The sequence below is a fragment of the Pleurodeles waltl genome, chromosome 4_2 (assembly GCF_031143425.1).
Source record: "Pleurodeles waltl isolate 20211129_DDA chromosome 4_2, aPleWal1.hap1.20221129, whole genome shotgun sequence".
NCBI classification, from domain to species: domain Eukaryota; kingdom Metazoa; phylum Chordata; class Amphibia; order Caudata; family Salamandridae; genus Pleurodeles; species Pleurodeles waltl.
Genome location: NC_090443.1, coordinates 969,939,199 through 969,958,040, shown reverse-complemented (window position 1 = coordinate 969,958,040; position 18,842 = coordinate 969,939,199). Strand labels below are relative to the sequence as shown.

Genomic DNA, 18,842 nt, shown 5'->3' with positions numbered 1-18,842 from the left:
ACCAAGAATGATAATTGTACTAAGGGGGCCCAGGCCCCTTGACAATGCAGGGCTCGGGTTACAAGCACTGACATAAATCATTCGTAAGTTACACCTTAAGAATATGTAAAGTCAAAGTAAGATGAATCCATTGTGTTATATGTGACGGCTCCCACCAAGGTGCGAATGCATCGTGAGTATGTAAAAAATCAGTCCTGCTGATCGTCAAAATTACCAATCAATAGCCAAGAATGGTAACAGTATTGTAAGGGGGCGCGGGTGCCATGGTAAGGAAGAGCTTGGGTTAAAGGCACCAGGTTACAGGTACTGACATAGATAATATAAGTAAGTATTCCCTAGCATCCATAATCTGGTGCCAAACACACATATACCGATCATCACACATACCCCGTTCCCGAGTGCCGAGATAATACCTGGCTCAGGATGGAAGTACTTACTTGTGTGTCCGACCAGGCTTCCTTGATCACCTACCCCTGCTCCGCGTATCCGGTAATGGCATTGGTATGGTGAGTCGGGTTTTTAAAGGGGGGGAAGCTGCACGTTTGGGAGGCAAAACAAATAGAAATGGGACTCATCACTCTACAGTGATAGTGCCCACCATCTTGGTAATGGCATCCGTGCAGAGAGTCTAGTCCATAAAGGGAGAGGCTGTGTTTTGAGCAGCATAAAAATAGAAATGGGACTAGTTTACTCGTCAATGATAGTAGTCGCCATCATGGAAAGGGGAGTTAGTGAATACTCATATGGAGTCTTTTTACAAGTAATTACTGATGTAGATGCTGCTACATTAGTTCATTATTGACTGCTCCATTTTGCTGTAGAGATGACATATGGAGCTAAAGGGAGTAATGAATGTATCCAAAAGACAGTTAAGGCAAATAGAAACATGGTAATCAGGGTAATAATCTTAATCCTGAAGTAGGGATCAAAAAGAAAAATCGTTTTGTCATATATCTCCCTAACCAAAGGGTTATATTGCAGGTACATGTAAGGGAGGGAATGTCCTGTATAAATCTCCTCAAACGAAAACCCAATACTGTTATTAAAAAAAGTGTATTTTGGTAGAATCATATTAGTTTAGACGAAGGAACATTGTCATTGAGGCCCCTAATATGGGTCCTTAATTTGTGCACCCAATGTTCCTTCTCAAAAAGTCTGTTGGTGGCACTAAAACTTAGATGTTGGTCTAGTGTATTTATCCAGTCCACAAATCTACTCGCCTCATCCATTCTGCTCTTTCACATGATCAGAATGCCATCTATATATCTTCGCCATAGTCTGATGTTGGAAGAGAAAGGTTGTGTAGGTTGTAAAACATGGTGTTTTTCAAAAGTGTACATGTAGAGACAGGCTAGACTGGTAGCAAAGGTGCTGCCCATGGAAGTCCCTTGTATCTGATGGTATAAGTCATCTTCAAATTGGAAGAAGTTCTCTTTCCGAACCAAGTTGGCACAATCTAAGACAAAGCTTATTGGAGTTTTGTAAGGCCAAAGGTTTGAAGTTAGGATCTCCTCAACAGCTTCTAAAGTGGCATCCTGCAGTATATTAGTATATAATGCCTCAACATCCAGACACATCAGCATAGCCGTGGTCCCAGTAGCATTGATGTGGTCTAATGGTACCAGTGTCTTTAGTGTCCTTAAGGGAGGTGGATGTCTGTTGCACAATGGGCTGGAGGAAAGTCACAGAATTTGGACAAAGGTTCCAAAATGGATCCTATCCTTGAGATAATCTGGCGACCAATCCCACATTATTGCATTCACCTATGGCAATTCTCTTAAAAGATCTCTGGTAAAGAGCCCCCACAAGGGGCCTGTGAGATGTTGCGGTGCCAGTCTGACGAGGAGCGAAGCCCGATGATGAAGCATGTCACCAATTGGTGAGTGAGGGCAATTGTTTCTGATTCAGGTTACCCAAAGGGACCGTTCTTGAACTCTCCTGGACTAGGGGATGATCTATATTGATACATTTCCGTTGGAACTGCATCCTTTTGCTGTGACTTATATTGAAGTAATATGCACAGGACCTCTTTTTAAAAAAATCTCCCACTATAGAAGCCCTTTTTGTTTTTGACATATACATGAAAATCCCCAACGAGAGAAGGAACGGTTTCTTACCTGTAGCTCCAGTTCTCCCTCCCCACCAACCTACGCAAGACCCAGGACCTCCTAACTTTCAGAAAGCGCCTCAAAACCTGGCTCTTCGAGCAGTAACACCGCCCCCAGCACCTTGAGACCCTACCGGGTGAGTAGCACGCTTAAGAAATTTGATAATTTCTCTTATCATTGAAATTCCTCTGAGTCATAAGCAACCTTCCCTCCTCGCTGGGAGAATAGACAAAGGCATCGATACACACTGTAGAAGTCTAATGTCTCCTTCAAAATAACTGAAGCAAATGCCTCCAGATGTGCATGATCGGATGCTGGTGGTCTGAGTTCTTAAAGGCACAGACTTTTTTTATTTTTTATTTATTTTTAACAGCCATATAATGGCAGCCTATGGGGCTACTCTGTCCTTCTCCGTCTCTTCTCGAGGCCTGTAAGGGAGATTTATTCTGTTGACAAATTACTCTCAAATTATGTGCTGGCCCTTTTTTTGATTTAAGATGAAGAGTTGAGGCAGCGTAGCCTATGTACGTAAGCTGCATGATCTATCCACATCTTAAGTGACTTTACAGATCTTTCTGAAGAAAGGCCAAAACATCCCCCCCCAAAGCATTTAGCACCCCAGTCACTTTGATATTTGGGATTAAGACCAGGCCAACAGGGACAGCACACTTCCCAGTTCTGCGTGGCATTGGCCTCCAGGCTGCTTCAGTTTGCTCTTTTTGACAAACTTCTACCCTGTGCAAGGCATTTTCAGGCCTTCTCCAAGGGTGGCAAAAGATCACTTCTGATACGTGGGTCCCTCAGATGGTTCAATAAGCTTTGTCCTCCCAGCCCTTTTTAGACATGCAGCACCACCTCCCCACATCAGAGCATCTTTAAGAGGAGCCGCCTGTCCTTCTTTCAACAATTGCAGGCTCTCTTGGCTATTGGAGCCATGAACAGTACCTCATCTTCTCATGTCAGTCATTTAAAAAATACAAAAAATTAAGATCTTTGCTCTTTGAATTCCTTTTTGCTGAATGCCAAATTTAAGAGCCTCATGCTGACCCAGGTTGTCTGCCCTGGATCCATACGACTAGATGGTGGCTTTGAACCTGCAGGACTCCTACTTTACATGTACCCATACTGCAGTCCCACATGTTATTTGCAGTCGGTGGGCCAGGATTATTTTCAATGTTCTGTTCTCCCCTTTGGCCTTACCAGTGTCCCTTGTGTTCAGTACATTGATGACTGTGGTTGCAGCACAACTTCAGAGGTTGGGAACTCCAGTTTTCCCTTATCTGTGTGCACAACTGTTGAAGTCAAAATTGTTACAGCCATTTGTAGACCACCCTGGATGACTGTACCTCCAGATATCACTGGTTCCCTATCCACATAGAGACCTCCTTTTATTAGAGCTTCTGGTGGTACCTGGGCCATCACAAATGGCAGTTAACCCTGTGGTGGCACAAGATATTTTCCAGCAATCTGGCAAAACTTGACTATATATCTTTGCCACAGCAAACCTGAGATGCATGCCTGGTAAAATTGTGCACAGGACACACCAGTCTGTCAGTTATTCTCCTGCCCAGAGTGTTGAAAATCAGTCCAGCTGTGCCGACTTTATCCTAGTGTCCAGTTTGGGCCAGGAGCGTACTACCCAGAACTCCTGGGCATCAGCATCTGCCCTCCTGTCAAACTAGTGCTTTGGGAGGATATTATAGAACAACAGCAGCTTCTGCAACAAAACATGTGCAGTGTGCACTGCCAGTTGTGGAGATTGGGCAGTGGCAGGTAAGTGAGTTCAGTTTTCCTGTTAAAGTTCTGGCTGGCATCCTGGCTGCCAGGTCATGGTGTCAAGTTTGTAGTCTGGGGGGGGGGCACTCATTACTGACCTGTTACTTGCCAAACTGTCAGATGTTGTTCTTCTATTTCTGGCCCTGCAGGTTCTTGCAGTACGCCCTGTAAAAAATGATCCATCTCCCATATAGCAGTTTTAAGTCAGGCCAAGTGTCCCTTTGCTTAAAGATATAACTCATTAGTTTCCTCAGACTTCTTGATGCTATGGTCTGACCTTATTTGGTCTTCACTTTTCTTAGCCCCCCCCCCCCCCCCACCCCCTTTCAAACCATTGTATAGCTGTCCACCATGCCCCATGTTGCTGGACTGTTACTGGTTTCTGTAACTTCAGCTTGCCTCTTGCGCCAACTCCAAGCTCTGTGCAGCTGCCCTACACCACCTTTTTCTTCAAATAAGGGTTTCCTGGCCCGTAATGACTTTTTTGCAAAAAACTGACTGCTTTTTAAGTTGGGTAATCACTCGCTCAACGTTCCTTGCTACGGCACACCCTTTGGAAGAGCAATGACATAATTTCCTGGATCTCAAGAGCTTTAAGCTTTTATATTGATCAAACTAAAGACCTTCAAATGGGTGATCAGCTCTGGGATCTCTGGGACAAAAAAAGGCAAGACATTGCAGAAAAAAGTCTGTCAAGGTGGATAGTCCTATGCATTGAGAACTGCTGTGCACTGGCAAGCAGCTCTCGGAAATTGAGGGTCTGTCTGATCAGGGCTGTGGCTAATGCCACTTTACTAGCATATAGAATTCCTGATCTTGACATCTGTAAAGCTGTATTAAGCTGTGATGTGGCCATTACTGCACAGGTTCTTAAAGTACTACTGCCCTGATCACCAGATCTGGCAGTAAGGATAATTTGCCTGCTCTGTCCTGCAGGACTTTTTGGTCTGAGCTCATTTCAGACTGACCACGAAGTGAGATACTGCTTTGCTACATAATCAAAAGAGGAGTGTAGGAACATAGATTTGGTGTGTTCAAGAGTCCACCTCAAAGGATCAGGCCACCACCTGGTTGCAACACCACAGACTATAATGATGTTGTGTTAACTTTTTGAAACGCACATCCCCAGTCGCAGATGTATGTTTAATCCATTATTTTGCTCGCCACGCCACCCCAGTTTGGACCCAGCAATATGCAAACCAGTCTTGACGTGGTGAGCAAAATAACGATGGATGAGCTTGAAAAGTTTCAACACTTTGTCCTTTTTATTTTGTGGTGTTGCTGTGTGTGCCCTAAGTGGCTCAGGTATGCCCAGACTTGGGTCCCTACCTTGCTGTGCCATTGGATTCAAGCTAGCCTGGCTAATTTGCTGTGATACCCCGAAATAAAGTCCCATGATTCTTGTTTCTGGTCCAGGGAGGACCTGGCCTGGCAGTTTGGGCTGGACTGTTTCCATGAGGAGCAGGGTTAAGACGGATTTGCATAAACCTGGGTCCAAACTGGGGTGACTGACGAGCAAAATAATGGATTAAATCCAGATCTGTGACTTGGAGTGAGTGTTTGAAAAGTTTCCAGTACTCTGTCCATTTTATTTTGTGGTTTCACCACCTGGTATACATCACTCAAATAAAATAAACCTGTTCTCAGTCACTGGTAATGTGGCACAAAGCAGACTTTTCTCTTAGCTCATTGTCCCAATTCTACAGGGAAGTTGTTGGTATTAACCAGACATGTTCCTGTCATTTGCCGTACATCATAATGTTCCACCCATCTTGCAAGCTCCAGACTCACTGCTTTCTCAGGAGGCAATGCATAGCTTGGCTATGAAGTTTTAAGAATTCAGTGTGCTTAATTCATTGACTGCCCTGTGGTTTTTACTTCTGTTAAGTTCAACTTGCATATTGGGCTTCAAGCCAGGACATTGGAGTGAGGTAAAGTTTTTAGTGTATTTCCCCTAGTCTGTGGACTCTGCAGTATTTTAACACACTTCCACGTTCCCTTCCCCCATCGATTTACCTATCAACAGGCTTCTTTTATGAATGAAATAACATTTCTGATTAACGGGACAATGGGGTGCATATATACTCAATAACAAAACCTGTTCAACCCTTGCTGACCAAGCATATCATTTACTTTAAGATAAATGTATCAACTGCTTCCCTAGTGGCAGGTTATCTACTGGGTTGGAGGAGAGGGGTGGAGAGCCTTTATACAAGGAAGAAATGTCTTGCTATAAAGTTATGTACATTGTGTTCTTACTGAGTTTGCAGCTTAGTTTGCTTTGCAAGACACCAATGTTTGTGTTACGAGCTATGCTTCTGGTGAGTATGCCATCTATGGTAAGCATCTGGATTCTGGATAAACCCAATCACATGTGAAGAGCACTTTAAAAAAAATAAAATGTATATCTTGAGATGGCTTTCTGAGTTGCACAACAACTGTGTTATCCACTTGGGGGTTCTAGATTAATCCTGCTTCTGCTGAATAACTACTTGGCTGGGCAGAAGGTGCTATATACTTTGATTGGCAGATCTGAATTATTGCAGTTCTGTAATTTTACTATGCTTCTCATGAATATGAAAGAATGGTCGTGGTTTAGGAACCTATAAGAAATGGCCTTTTGGTTTGTAGTTGGTAATGTCAGACATTTTTTCTTTAAAAGTTGCTTGAACTGTGTCCCTTGTCTAGTTCCTTTGCGTATAAACTGTTATTTTGATGTTTGCTTATCCACACAATTAGCAAAACGTATTCTTCGACTGCCTTTTAGAGGGAAGGCTTTCTACTGAAACTTCTTTGCAACACTATATCCAGATTTGTATTGCACAGCAGAAGTTCTCCATCAGGCCGTCTCCACTGATAATCATAAGCAATGAATCGTCCCACAAGTGAGATCGCAGAGCACTTTTTCCAAAGAAAAAATATACAAAATCCTTATTAACAAAATTATAACATGGCTGCTCAGTAACTAAGCTACAAAGTGTTGAGTGACTGATTGTAAAACGAAACTAAGAATAGGAGGCAGTGTTCCTCACTCTTCTCCTAGCAGCCTGTCAGTCGGGGATGTACTTTCCCCTACTTTGCCTTGCTGGTTACACCCTTCCTGGATATGAATATAGAGGGGCCCAGATCTGAGCCTTAAAGATGACAAAAAACTCCCCTAATCTGATATTTAACATAAGATTTTGCAGGTTTAAGGCCTCCACGGCCTCTAACCTACAGGTTCTTATTCCCAGGGCTAGAAATTCTTTGTGTAGCAGGGCCCTCCGGTGCACTAATAAACTAGGGCAGAGTATATGTGGGAAGGTTTTCCTTGTCTGATTCAAATTACACATCTTGTGCCTCCAAGCGACCCTCCTGCCATTTGTGAATAAAATCCAGTGCTTACTTCCCTGTTACAATGAAGATTGTGTATGGTTCATGGACACAGAGGCTGTAACTCACTAGTCCTGCCTGCAAAGGTTACCGCAACTTCAAAACTAATTTCCTGGAAAGGTATTACAAGAAAGCCTTCTGAACTGGAACAATAGAGGGCCCCATGAGTAATGAACTGTTTATTTTCACTTCCCATGGAGTATGTCTCGGAATTCTGAATAACCTGTAACCCTCTCGAGAAAATCTTTCACTACAGGGATTTTGAAAAAGATTTGTGAATGGTATTTTCTGTAGACTGTGATTACTGCAAGATGGACTTTAACAGAAAAAACAGCATTTTTGCTTGAAACAATGAAGATATGGCAGCACTACTTGACAGATGTACGGTCAAAATTGTTTTGAGGTGCAGAACCTCTTCTACTCAATGGAGTAGGAAATTCAAGTGAGTAGATGGTTTTCTAGCTTATTTTAACATGTCCGTTTACTTCTGAGGAAGAGTCAAGTGACCATATCATACCAGTTCAGTAGCCATGCTTATAAGTGCAAGGACAGAAGACTGATGTGCAGTATCTGACCACAAAAATATGTGCAGGAGGACCAGTCTGCATGGCAACCTTTGTATGGTCATTCTGATAGAGAAGGTAAGTATACCACCTGTCAAGACCACGTATCAACAGAAAGAATTACTGGCCATCAAGTAAGTTGGCTCGATAATTACTGCTGGTGACATGGAAATGGAGAGAGATGTGTAGAGAAATCTGCCTGACCAAGTGATCAACAGGGTATTCCCCATTCTGCATGGTTGGTAAAACCTTGAGGAAAGTCTTGAGTATTTTTGTTTGTCATCATTTGTAAAGACATCTATTTTTGCGAAACCACCATCGCAGAGATGTCTCGAAACTGATTATTTTTTTTCCCATTGGTTTATGAACCATTGGCTGGTTCTGCCCAAAGAGCCCACTTAAGGATTCTGGACCTCTGACTAGATGGATTGCTATAATCCAGATCTTTTGTTTACTCTCCATTGCCAGATTGTATGAGCCTTTGTGGATAAAGCACTGTATCTTGTCTCTTCCTGTATGTTCATGTACTACACAGTAATTCTGTTGTCTGTCTGGACAAGCAAGGGGGCAGTCTTGAAGAATGGAAGGAAAGCCGTCAGGTCTAGTTGTACCACCCTCAACTGCAACACATTTGTCTTTCTTCCAAGACCAAGTTCCTTGAAACTGAAGATGATCCATGTGAGCACCCCCAAGCTGAGAGGCATCTGTCACAAGCATCTGCTTTGAGATGTCCCTATGGAAGCTAATTCCACAGAGCAGGTTCTCTAGCATGCACCACAAACTGAGAAAGTGCTGCCTGTAGTGACTGTCTTTACAGGTCTCACTGATTCTCCAGACATTGTTGCAGCTATTTTTGCTAATGGCACCAGGAAGCCATTGGACCCCCTATAGACTATATTGGTCTCACTGTTGGATGGGCTGTCTTATTCAGTTTGCAACATTTATGAAGAATAGACAATAGCAGTTTTCAAAGGAAACACTTGTGTTTAATGTGTTCACAACTGCTCCCAAGTAGTGTAGAGACTCCACTGGGATGGAAATCTATTTGTGATTGACGTACATGCGGGTTGTCAGTGTGTGTATGTATGATGTGAGTGTGTGTGTATGTATGTGTGTGTGTGTGTGTGTGTGTGTGTGTGTATATATACATTTTAAAGCTTGCTGTAATTGTTAAGGAATTTGAAATTGGAGGCAAAAAAATATTTATCCTCTGATAAATTTGTGGGAGGAGTGTAGGTGACTGAAACAGAATATAGAATGGACAATGTGTGGCTTCAACTGAATTTAGAAAAGCTCCAACCTTCTCTTTAAAATGTACTTCATTTTTTTATGTATATTTGAAAATTGAATAAAATGGTATTTGTGTATGTTTGATGGAATGCTTGTTTCTGTATTCTTTATTGTCGTAGAAATCTGATAGAGGCTTTTTGCCAGTTTCCTTGCTTTTGAATTTCCCAGGCGCCAAACTGGATCCGAAAGATTACATTACATATGTTTATCAAATAGTCTCGCTTTTTTTTTAACGTATTCTGTTACTCAACTGACACATCCGAGCTTGTTGATAGGTCTCCATAGCGGACATACTGCTCCTTAATTTCAAACCTGTACCACATCTTATCCAAAATGTAATGTTCATGATATGGCCCCAGGATAAAGAGCGAATCAACATCTTAATCTTAAATGTCATCCTGTAGGATAGTTTTGATTAGGACCACATTGCAAACATGCTTATAAATTCTTCAGGAGGTGCAATGGTACCACTGACCCTTTAGATCCATTGGTCATGGTAACTTCAGTCACAGGTCTCTTCCAGCCTGCATATTTTGAAGCCCTTATCACCATTTGTTTTCTCATCTCAATAAAAGTAAGAAATGCTAGTTGAATCTCTAACCCAGCAGGCTGCCTAAGATAGCCTACTTCGCTGAAAGGAGTGCCTCAAGACAATGGATGGAGTGTGAGCTAGATGTGTTATTGTTGCCTGTTGTGTGGTCTGTATTGGTCCTACACAGGCACATGTGATTCAGGTTTCTCATCGAGCATGCAAACAAACGACTGTAAAATTCCCTCTGATCAGTATCCCTTTGTGCATACTGCTGATGCCATGATAAATTGGAAGCATGTATGGTCTAATGTTTAGATTCACAGGTGAAAACAAATATCTAACAGTTTAGTAAATTGGAGATTTACAACAGTCATTACATCTAGTTGAGACAAAGCCAGTCTTTGTTGCTGCAGTGCTTCTCTCCACGGACGATGCTGCAATAGAGGTAGGCAGCAGCTGTCTTACTCCAGTATTGGATTTTTCATAGATTCACATGCTTGAATTATTCCCAGTCGTCAAGATGGGAGCCTCCGGTGTAATACAAAACCACGTTCAATTGTACATAAAGCTCTGAGGCACTAGGCCTCTTAATTTAGTAACATCTCAGTCATTTTATAAAAAAAGGACCAAACTTAAGAGACAACCAATCTCCTCTCACCACCCCCTTAGGACCCTCCTGTGAGGAGCTGATTTCCCTCAGATTTTCCACCGCATGTTGTGCTAAAGAGTCTCCTCTGAGCGCTGCTCAGTTTTTCTCTCAAATACTATTTGAAGTGGATTTGGATATTTCTCTCTTTAGGATTACTTCAAGGTGGTTCAAACTGACTACTGTCAGACACCTAAGAAAGGGCTCTTCAGAGCTTGTGCTATGCATGAAGAAAAGGCTGCATGTTGATGACCAACATAAAGACTGTATTTATTGTCTCTATCCGAGCCATTAACCTAGAGACTGCAAGGTATGTAGAACTTTTTCTACCAAGACCCTTAAGGATAGAGAGGGTCATCTTCTCATCTGGCTCCAGAAGTTAAAATCCCTGTGTCTGAGAACAGTGCCTCTTCTTCGGTTTCTGTGGTGAAAACACCTGTCAAACGACAATCTGAAGTCTCTTCAGAAGACACACCAAGAAAAGTGGCTAAAATCTTCTGAGGCATCCTCAAAGTCTGGTAGCCCTTCAGAAATGAAGATAAAGTCCGAAGCTTTTAAGTCCAAAAAGAGGCCTGTTACTCCGCCATCGACACCACCACTCAAGGTAAAACATCCTTCAAGAAACCAACTTCTGCGCCATCAACAGGGTCATCGTCGGCACCGTTGATAGCTCAGGTATTGAGGACGGCTTCTACTGTTGCTACACTGTCTCTGTGGTGAGATCCGGCTCCTCGTCGACACGGTTTGTCCTCATCGACGGCACACCCTATAGCTCCACTGTCGGTGGTCACTCTGACACTCATCGACCCCATCAATGACTGCCTCGTCTATGCTATTCCCGCTATCAACATCCTCGTCGACTGTTTTCGACGACAGCTTTGTCGATGGAACACCAGCCGTCGACACTCCAACCATTGACTTTCACACAGTCGATGCGGCAATGCTCTCGTCAGCGATACTACCATTGACGGCAAAGACTGCAGTAAAGGTACAGAGACCAGATTTGTTGCCTCTCGTTGTCAGGAGACCAGGATACTCACAGGAGGGTGAAAAAAATATGTAACACCTTCTGTTACATCGCCTAGCAAGGTTTCCAGCCTTTTAACCTTGCATCTTTTGGATGAAGATGACTCGGATGAGGAGGGTATTTTTGGTGTCACCAGCAGCCCTTCACAACTAACGGTGAAGTGCCAAGAGTACTCTGATGATGATGCTTCATAATACACCCAAGGCTATTATGAGCAGCTGCCATTGGTCGGTCTTCCCCCTGGGTTAGTTGCCAACTTGCAGCCAATGTTGGCGGATTATCAGGAACGTTTTCCACCTAAGCCTGTCGGTACAGCAGCCGTTGCTTCCGCCTCCACCAGCAAATCCTCTCTTTCAACAGCTGCATCATGCTCCTCCACCAAGGTCACAGCAGACTGCTTTCCACACCAAGACATCAGGTATCCTCCAATGAGGATGCGGAGAAAGGTGAGATACATCCTGCCACTGATGAGTGGGGTGATTATATTATACCGGCTCCTGCCTCGCCTACAGTGCCCATGGTTGAGTCTCCACCTGGGGATATAGGTGGCTTCCATAACCTGCTTGAGCGTGCCGCCGCGCGGTTCGATCTCCAATGCCCGTGACTCAGCAGGATTGCTTCCTATATGACTTCAAAGAACCCCACAAAAAAAATGGTAAGAGCTATTCCCATCATAGACCATGTGTGGAGCCAGGGCCTAAAGATTATGCAGAATCCAGCAAAGGTACCTGCTGTTCTGCAGAGACTAGATAAAAAATAAGCCAACGGAGGATGCCCTGGCCTGCTTCTCGGACATCCAAAACCAGACTCTAATATCACAGGCTGCCCAACGTTGCTCCAGGAACCCCTCTACGCCATTGACATCAACACCAGATAAAGAAGGAAGGAGCCTAGATAATATTGGCAAGCGTTTTACCTCCATGTCTGCTGTTGTGGTAAGAGTGGCTAACTCCCTTGCTCTGCTAGGCAGATACGATCAGCAGCTCTGGTCATATGTATCCCAATCACTAGAATAGCTCCCAGACACCTCCAAAGCAGAAGCTAGAAAGTCTCTTATTAGAAGGCCAGCGATCTTCAGTGGAAATAATTGATTGTGTGCTAGACATAGCTGCAATCGGCTTCAGACTACTCGCTGGTTCAGCGGTATTGAGGCGGCAAGGTTGGCTTAAAGCCACCAACTTTCAGCCAGAACTACAGACAAATCCTAGACCTTACATATGACGGAGAAGCTCTATCTGGCAAACACGTCTGACGCCCTTCAAGCCATTAAGCTAGATCCAGAAACTGCAAAATCCCTGGGCACTGTACAATATAGGAAAGTGGCCTTTCGTGTGCTAGAGGCAGAGGTCAGCTGTCCTTTCGTGGTGGATACCAACAATATAGGTATCCAGCCTATTCATCCACGTTTCAGCTTGCTAGAACACAGTACCAGCCGAGGCAACCACCGCCAGCAGCATATACCAGGCCCTACCACAAGACCAAACAGGGGCGTCTATCTAAAGAATCTACACGTAGACAATGACTGTCTAACGACACTGCCTAGTCTCTCCTCCTACAATTTATCATGGAATACTGAAACCTCTACAACGCTGGCAGCAAATAACCAAAGACAAGTGGGTGCTGAATGTAATCCATTTCGGACAACTATTAGAATTCACCCAAATGACTTCTTCGATGCCTCCATCACAGGTTCATCAAAAACCTTTGTCTACTTCGCCTGGAGGTAGCTACCATGCTGAGGAAAAGGGCCATAGTCTGTTCTGCATTCGCAGAAGGGAAAGGGGTTTTAATCTTTCTCATCCGAAAAGTCTCGCCTCTGGAGGCCAATTCTGGACTTACTGGAGTTAAACAAATACCGCAAGAAGCAGACACTTCGGATGGTCGCCTTCAAAGACGTCCTCCAGTTTCTAAACAAAGCAGATTACATGGCCTCTCTGGACCTTCACGATGTGTACTTTCACATTTCCATTCATCCGCTCCACAGAAAGTACCTGAGGTTCGCAGTCAATGGCAAACACTTCCAGTTCAAGGTCCTTCCCTTTAGCCTACGTTCAGCACCACAAATCTTTACCAAATGTCTAGTGCCAGTGGCGGCCTACCTTAGGAGAAACAAACATCCAGTCTTTCCGTACCTCGATGACTGGTTGGTAAAATCTCCAGATATCCAGTCAGCAGAAAGTTCAGTCAGGGCGACTCTGCACCTTTTCGAGGAATTAGGCCTTACGCTCAAAAAGGAAAAACCATCCCTGCAGCCATCCACTTGTCAAGCCTTCTTAGGGGCCATCTTAGACACTCAACGAGCCAAAGCCTATCCAGCACTGGGCAAACAAAGCTAACACAGCTGGCAAGGCGCATCCAAGGAAAAAGGTGTCTTTCAGTGTGGCAGTACAAGTCCTTGCTGGGCATGATGTCATCCTGTATCAGCCTCATTCCATTCTGCCACCTCCGAATGCGTCTGATTCAAGAAGAACTGGACAAACAATGGATACAAGCACGAGGTTCCTTCGAGCATACCTTTCTCGTCATGCTGCGTTTGGTTCATTCTCTGAATTGGTGGACCATTCCCGAACATTTCCAAAGGTCTGTTGGCACAAGTTCCACCAATGACTGTCACGATGGATCCATCGCTCACAGGATGGGGCGCATGCTTGCAGGACCTTCGGGTGAGTGGCAAGTGGCCACCCTCTCACCGTTCGTTCCACATAAATCTTCTCAAGCTGAGGGCGGTCCATTTCACCTTGGAAGCCTTCCTTCCAAGGATATGGCGGTCAGCCGTGCTTGTCAGGAAAGACCATACCACCACAATGCACTACCTGAATAAGCAGGGAGGGACATGAGCTCCCATACTCTCCCAAGAAAGACAAACCATCTGGAAATGGTGCATTCACCACTCCATCCACATCATTCTGGAGCATGTCCCTGGCCTGCAGAATACCATTGTGGATTCGCAAAGCAGACTTACCACATCCTCCCATGAGTGGGAGTTACACCAGAGGACGCTAGATCGGATATTCAACCAGTGGGGAAAACAGAATCTGGACCTATTTGCATCCTACCGGAATGTCAAATGCCGACATTATGCAAGTTGGGACCACCAACAGGGGTCATGGCGGGATGCATTTTTGATTGCATGGTCAGGGATCTATGCGTACGCTTTTCCTCCAATTCCTCATCACAAGGGTGATCAGGATTATGAAGTCAGAACCCCGCCAACTGATTCTCATAGCTCCAGCGTGGCCGCATCAACCGTGGTACACGGAAATGCTCCTCCTGTCAGCCTCTCCATCCATCAAGCTCAGACCAATCCCGGACCTGCTTACCATCAATCAGGGGCAAGTGAGGCAGCCTGACCCCAAATCTGTTTGCACGTATGGCTCCTGAGTACAATGAATTTGGCCATTTAGACATACCTTCTGAGTGCAGAGAAGTGCTAGCTAATGCACATGCAGCAAGTACCAGCAAGTCTTACCGACTAAAATGGAAGAGATTTTGGATTTGGTGCAAAACCCAAAATGTCCATCTTCTCTCCTCCGCACTGGAGGCAGTGTTGCTGTATTTATTACAGCTGACACGTTCAGGACTATCTCATTCCTCAGAGTCCATCTAGCTGCCATCTCCAGATATAGAGGAGTGCCAGGCATACCATCCTTATACTCTGATTGTTAAAACAATTTCTCAAATGTCTCTTCAGATCTTTTCCTCCAGTGAAACCGCCGCCAGCATGGCAACTTAACATTGTCCTTGGCTAGCTTATGAAGGAGCCTTTTGAGCCGATTCACAGAGCAGACATTAAGTACCTCACTTGGAAGGTGGCTCTCCTTCTTGCCCTTTCTTCAGCGCTCAGTTAGTGAAATTCAAGCTTTCACTATACAAGAACTTCTTCTGCAGTTCAGACAAGTCATCCTGCGCACCAATCCTAAGTTTGTTCCCAAAGTACCTTCCGAGTTCCATATCGATGAGCCAGTGGTGCTCAAAACTTTCTTCCTAAACCCTCAAACTGCTGCGGCAAGAACTCTCCATTTACTCGACCTAAAAAGATGCATAAAATTCTATCTGGACAGGACAAAGTCGTTCAGACAGTCCACTCAGTTGTTTGTAGCGTTCAGTGCTACTAGGAAAGGCCACTCAGTAACCAGACTATATCCGGATGGATTAAGGACGCAATCATCTTTTGGCATCAGAAAGCAGGAAGTCCATTGAACACAACCGTAAAGGCGCATTCTACCAGAACTATCTCTGCATCCTCTACGCTGTTTGCTGGTGTCTCAATTAAAGACATCTCTCGTGCTGTGACATGGAGAAAAACTCACACCTTCACGCAGCATTACTTCCTGGACACTGAGTCACTTTGGGAGGCAGCCTTTGGATAAGCAGTCCTTCAAAACCTCGATTTCTCTCCATCCGCTTATTTTATAATACACCACATTTTCTTTGGTATAATGTTGTAGATCATAACAAGTGTATGTACATATTATCAGACCAGTTAGCATTTGAGAATGCTATGCTATTGTTTATAGAATGAAAATGTGTTATCCACTGCTTACTATTGTGATTCAAGCATGTGAATCTATGAAAGTTCCAATACTGGAGGCAATGAGAAGGAAGAAACAAGTTACTTACCTGTAACTGTAGTTCTCCAGTATTGGAAACTTTCATAGATTCACATGTGACCCACCCTTCCTCATCTGGGGAGCTCACCTTCATTTTTCTCAGCCTTAGATTGTTGCTGCACTTGTGCTGGGAAAATCTGAGGGAAATCAGCTCCTCACGGCAGGGTTCTAAGGGGTGGTGAGAGCTGATTGGTTGTCTTAAGTTTAGTCCCTTTTTTTTTTTTTAAATAAAATGACTGAGATGTTACTAAATTAAGAGGCCTAGTGCCTCTGACCTTTATATACAATTGAATGTGGTTTTGTATTACACCGGAGGCTCCCATCTCGACGACGGGAATGATTAAAGCATGTGAATCTATGAAAGTTTCCAATACTGGAGAACTACAGTTACAGGTAAGTAACTTGTTTCTTCCTTCACATTGCCTATAACACAAAAAGTACTAGAAGGCATTGGTACAAATGGTACTTGTGGCTGCTTTCTATCCCATAATGCCCAAGACATGTTCAAGGATGTTTTTAGTTCTGTGTTGAACCCTTCGCACACGCCTCTTTGATGCCGGAATTCGTCACAAAGCCCTGGACTGGCTCACCTCCTTCCTCTCCGAAAGAACCCAAAGAGTTCGCCTCACTCCTTTCCGGTCTACAGCCCCCAAGACCATCTGTGGGGTCCCCCAAGGATCCTCCCTCAGCCCCACCCTTTTCAATATCTACATGGCTCCACTTGCCAACATCATCCGCCCCCACGGCCTCACCATCATTTCATACACTGACGACACCCAGCTCATTTCCCTCACAAGGAACTCATCTACCGCCAAGAATAACCTACACGCCGGACTCCTCGCGGTCGCTAACTGGATGACTGCAAGCCAACTCAAATTGAACTGAGAAAAAAACAAGATCATCCTCTTTGTTCCCAACAAGACAGCATGGAATGACTCTTGGTGGCCCACAACCCTTGGACCACCCCCACCACCCTCGCATGCAATCTCTGCATCATACTGGACTATCTCTCTCCATGACTCAGCAAATCAACGCCCTATCCTCCTGCTTCAAAACCCTCCGCATGCTACGCAATACTTTTTTTTAAATGGATTCCTTTAGCAACAAGAACGGTCTCCCACGCCCTCAAAGTAGTAGACTGGACTACGGCAACGCCCTCTGCCCAGGGACCACAGCCAAGCTCAGAACTCAGCGCATCCAGAATGCAGCTGCACGTCTCATCCTCAATCTCCCTCGCCACTAACACATCTCCGCCCACCTCAGATCCCTACACTGGATGCCAATCAACAAAAGGATCATTTTGAAAATCCTTGTCCACGCTCACAAAGCCCTCCCCGACACTGGACTGGCCTGGCCTGCCTCAACGACTGAACTACAAACCTCCACAAACCAACTCTACAGCTCCGCTCTGCCGACCTCGCCCTCGCTACAGTTCCCCGTATCCAACGCACCACTTCTGGTGGCAGAGGATTCTCCCACCTCGCCGCCAAAACCTGGAACTCCCTCCCCACCAACCTACGCAGGACCTCCTAACCTTCAGAAAGCACCTCAAAACATGGTTTTGTTGAGCAGTAACCTTCCACCCCTGAGTAGTGCGCTTACGAAATTTGTTTGATCTGTGTACCCAAGATTAAAATGCATTACACCTTTGAATATTTATTTTGGTGAGCAATTCTACGTAATACATATATACTAAATATTAGCTTATATTTTATATGAACCTCATGATTAGTTGGGACTCTGTCAATAGTGTTTGTTTATATGCTCACATTGGATTGCAAAGTGCATGATTTGTTTGCTTTAATCTCACTTTTGTCTTCAGCATTGCGTGGGCGCCCAAGCAGGATGACTGTGATTTCAGAATCCTTACCAGCCGAGAATGATATGGAGTGTGAACCCTGTGCGCCAACACCTATTAGACCCAATTCTTCTATTCCCGGTAAGTGTAATACAATTTTGTGATCTCTTCAGTACATAACTTGATTTTTTTTAGTAGTATAAAGTCATGCAGATATTATATAATTAGTTATTTTGATGCAGTTTGCACTGATTGTGTCCTCCTCGTTTATGTGCCTCCTACATGCATAAATTGGCATGCAATCATTCAGTGCTTCATTCTTGTCCATTTTTTGCAGCCACTCTCTATAGAAAGAGGTACTCCATATGAAACTAGCTTTGGTCGTGCTTCAGTAAGACTAGTCTAGCTTGACCTGCCAGGCAGGTCTCCTCTAGACAGACATATGTACATACTTATTTTTCCAGTATTGGATCTTTCATAGATACACATGCTTGAAGAGACTTTGTTGAAGTGGGAGTCCCACAATACTGTAGGAAATGGCTCCCTGTTGCAGTTACCCCCCACTTTTTGCCTGATATTGATGCTGACTTGACTGAAGTGTGCTGGGACCCTGCTAACCAGGCCTCAGCACCAGTGTTCTTTCACTAAAAATGTACCATTGTACAATTGGCACACCCCAGCACACACAAGTCCCTTGTAAAAGGTACCAGTGGTACCAAGAGCCCTGTGACCAGGAAACGTTCCTAAGGGCTGCAGCATGTGTTGTGCCACCCTAAGGAACTCCTCATCTAACACATGCACACTGCCATTGCAGATTGTGGGGGTGATTCTGATTCTGGCGGGCGGCGGAGGCCGCCCGCCAGAATTCCGCCCCCAAAATACAGCGCCGCGGTCAAAAGACCGCGGCGGGTATTTCAAGTTTTCCCCTGGGCTGGTGGGCGGCCGCCAAAAGGCCGCCCGCCAGCCCAGGGGAAAACGACCTTCCCACGAGGATGCCGGCTCGTAATCGAGCCGGCGGAGTGGGAAGGTGCGACGGGTGCATTTGCACCCGTCGCGTATTTCACTGTCTGCCAAGCAGACAGTGAAATACTTGTAGGGGCCCTCTTACGGGGGCCCCTGC

The 18,842-nt window shown here is 44.7% G+C and overlaps 1 protein-coding gene across 2 annotated transcripts in view; it reads left to right on the top strand.

Moving 5' to 3' along the window:
• The window catches only part of KIF2C (kinesin family member 2C), a 752,439-nt gene that overhangs the window by 237,173 nt on the left and 496,424 nt on the right, over positions 1 to 18,842 (top strand). For both annotated transcript variants that reach the window (XM_069232808.1, XM_069232807.1), the window contains one exon: positions 17,747 to 17,863. In XM_069232808.1, coding sequence (XP_069088909.1) covers positions 17,747 to 17,863 — 117 coding nt within the window. The remainder of the gene's footprint in view (positions 1 to 17,746; positions 17,864 to 18,842) is intronic.